Source organism: Alligator sinensis, unplaced genomic scaffold (assembly GCF_000455745.1).
Source record: "Alligator sinensis unplaced genomic scaffold, ASM45574v1 scaffold1860_2, whole genome shotgun sequence".
NCBI lineage: Eukaryota > Metazoa > Chordata > Crocodylia > Alligatoridae > Alligator > Alligator sinensis.
The window spans coordinates 66,711-67,103 of record NW_005843035.1 but is presented as its reverse complement, the minus strand read 5'-3'; the positions used below and the strand labels follow the sequence as shown (position 1 = coordinate 67,103).

At 67.9% G+C, this 393-nt stretch overlaps 1 protein-coding gene across 1 annotated transcript in view; it reads right to left on the bottom strand.

The window, feature by feature from the left end:
• Positions 1-393, bottom strand: part of LOC102371867 (coiled-coil domain-containing protein 88B) — a 19,438-nt gene that overhangs the window by 9,849 nt on the left and 9,196 nt on the right. Inside the window, exon 18 of the mRNA XM_025193252.1 lies at positions 199-393. This exon is cut by the window's right edge and continues 9 nt beyond it. Coding sequence (XP_025049037.1) covers positions 199-393 — 195 coding nt within the window. The remainder of the gene's footprint in view (positions 1-198) is intronic.

Sequence of the window (393 nt, the reverse complement as noted above, 5' to 3'; positions counted from 1 at the left end):
CAGGAAACAAAAGAACCCACCCCCTCCCAGCCACGCCCCTGGGCCAGGGGCAGACCAGCCTGGCCCAGGTGCCTGGGTTTCCCCCTGCAGAAGGGCAGGGAGGCTGCCCACCCTGTCCCAGATGCCTGGGTTCCCTCCCCCAGAACCGGGGCAGGGACACCCCAGGACCCTCCCAGACACCTGGGTTCCCCTCCACATTTGAGAGCTGGGATGTCCCAAACCCTTGAGTGCCTCCTCGGAGGGGGGGGATTGTGTCTCACCACCATCAGGCACAGCCCCCTTTGTCCCGTTGGGCCCCTCGGAGTCACCGCTGCCCTCAGCCAGGGGCCGCACCAGGTCCCGAGGGGACTCCCGCCTTGCCCTCACCAGCCACCGCATCCGGTCTGTGAGCCA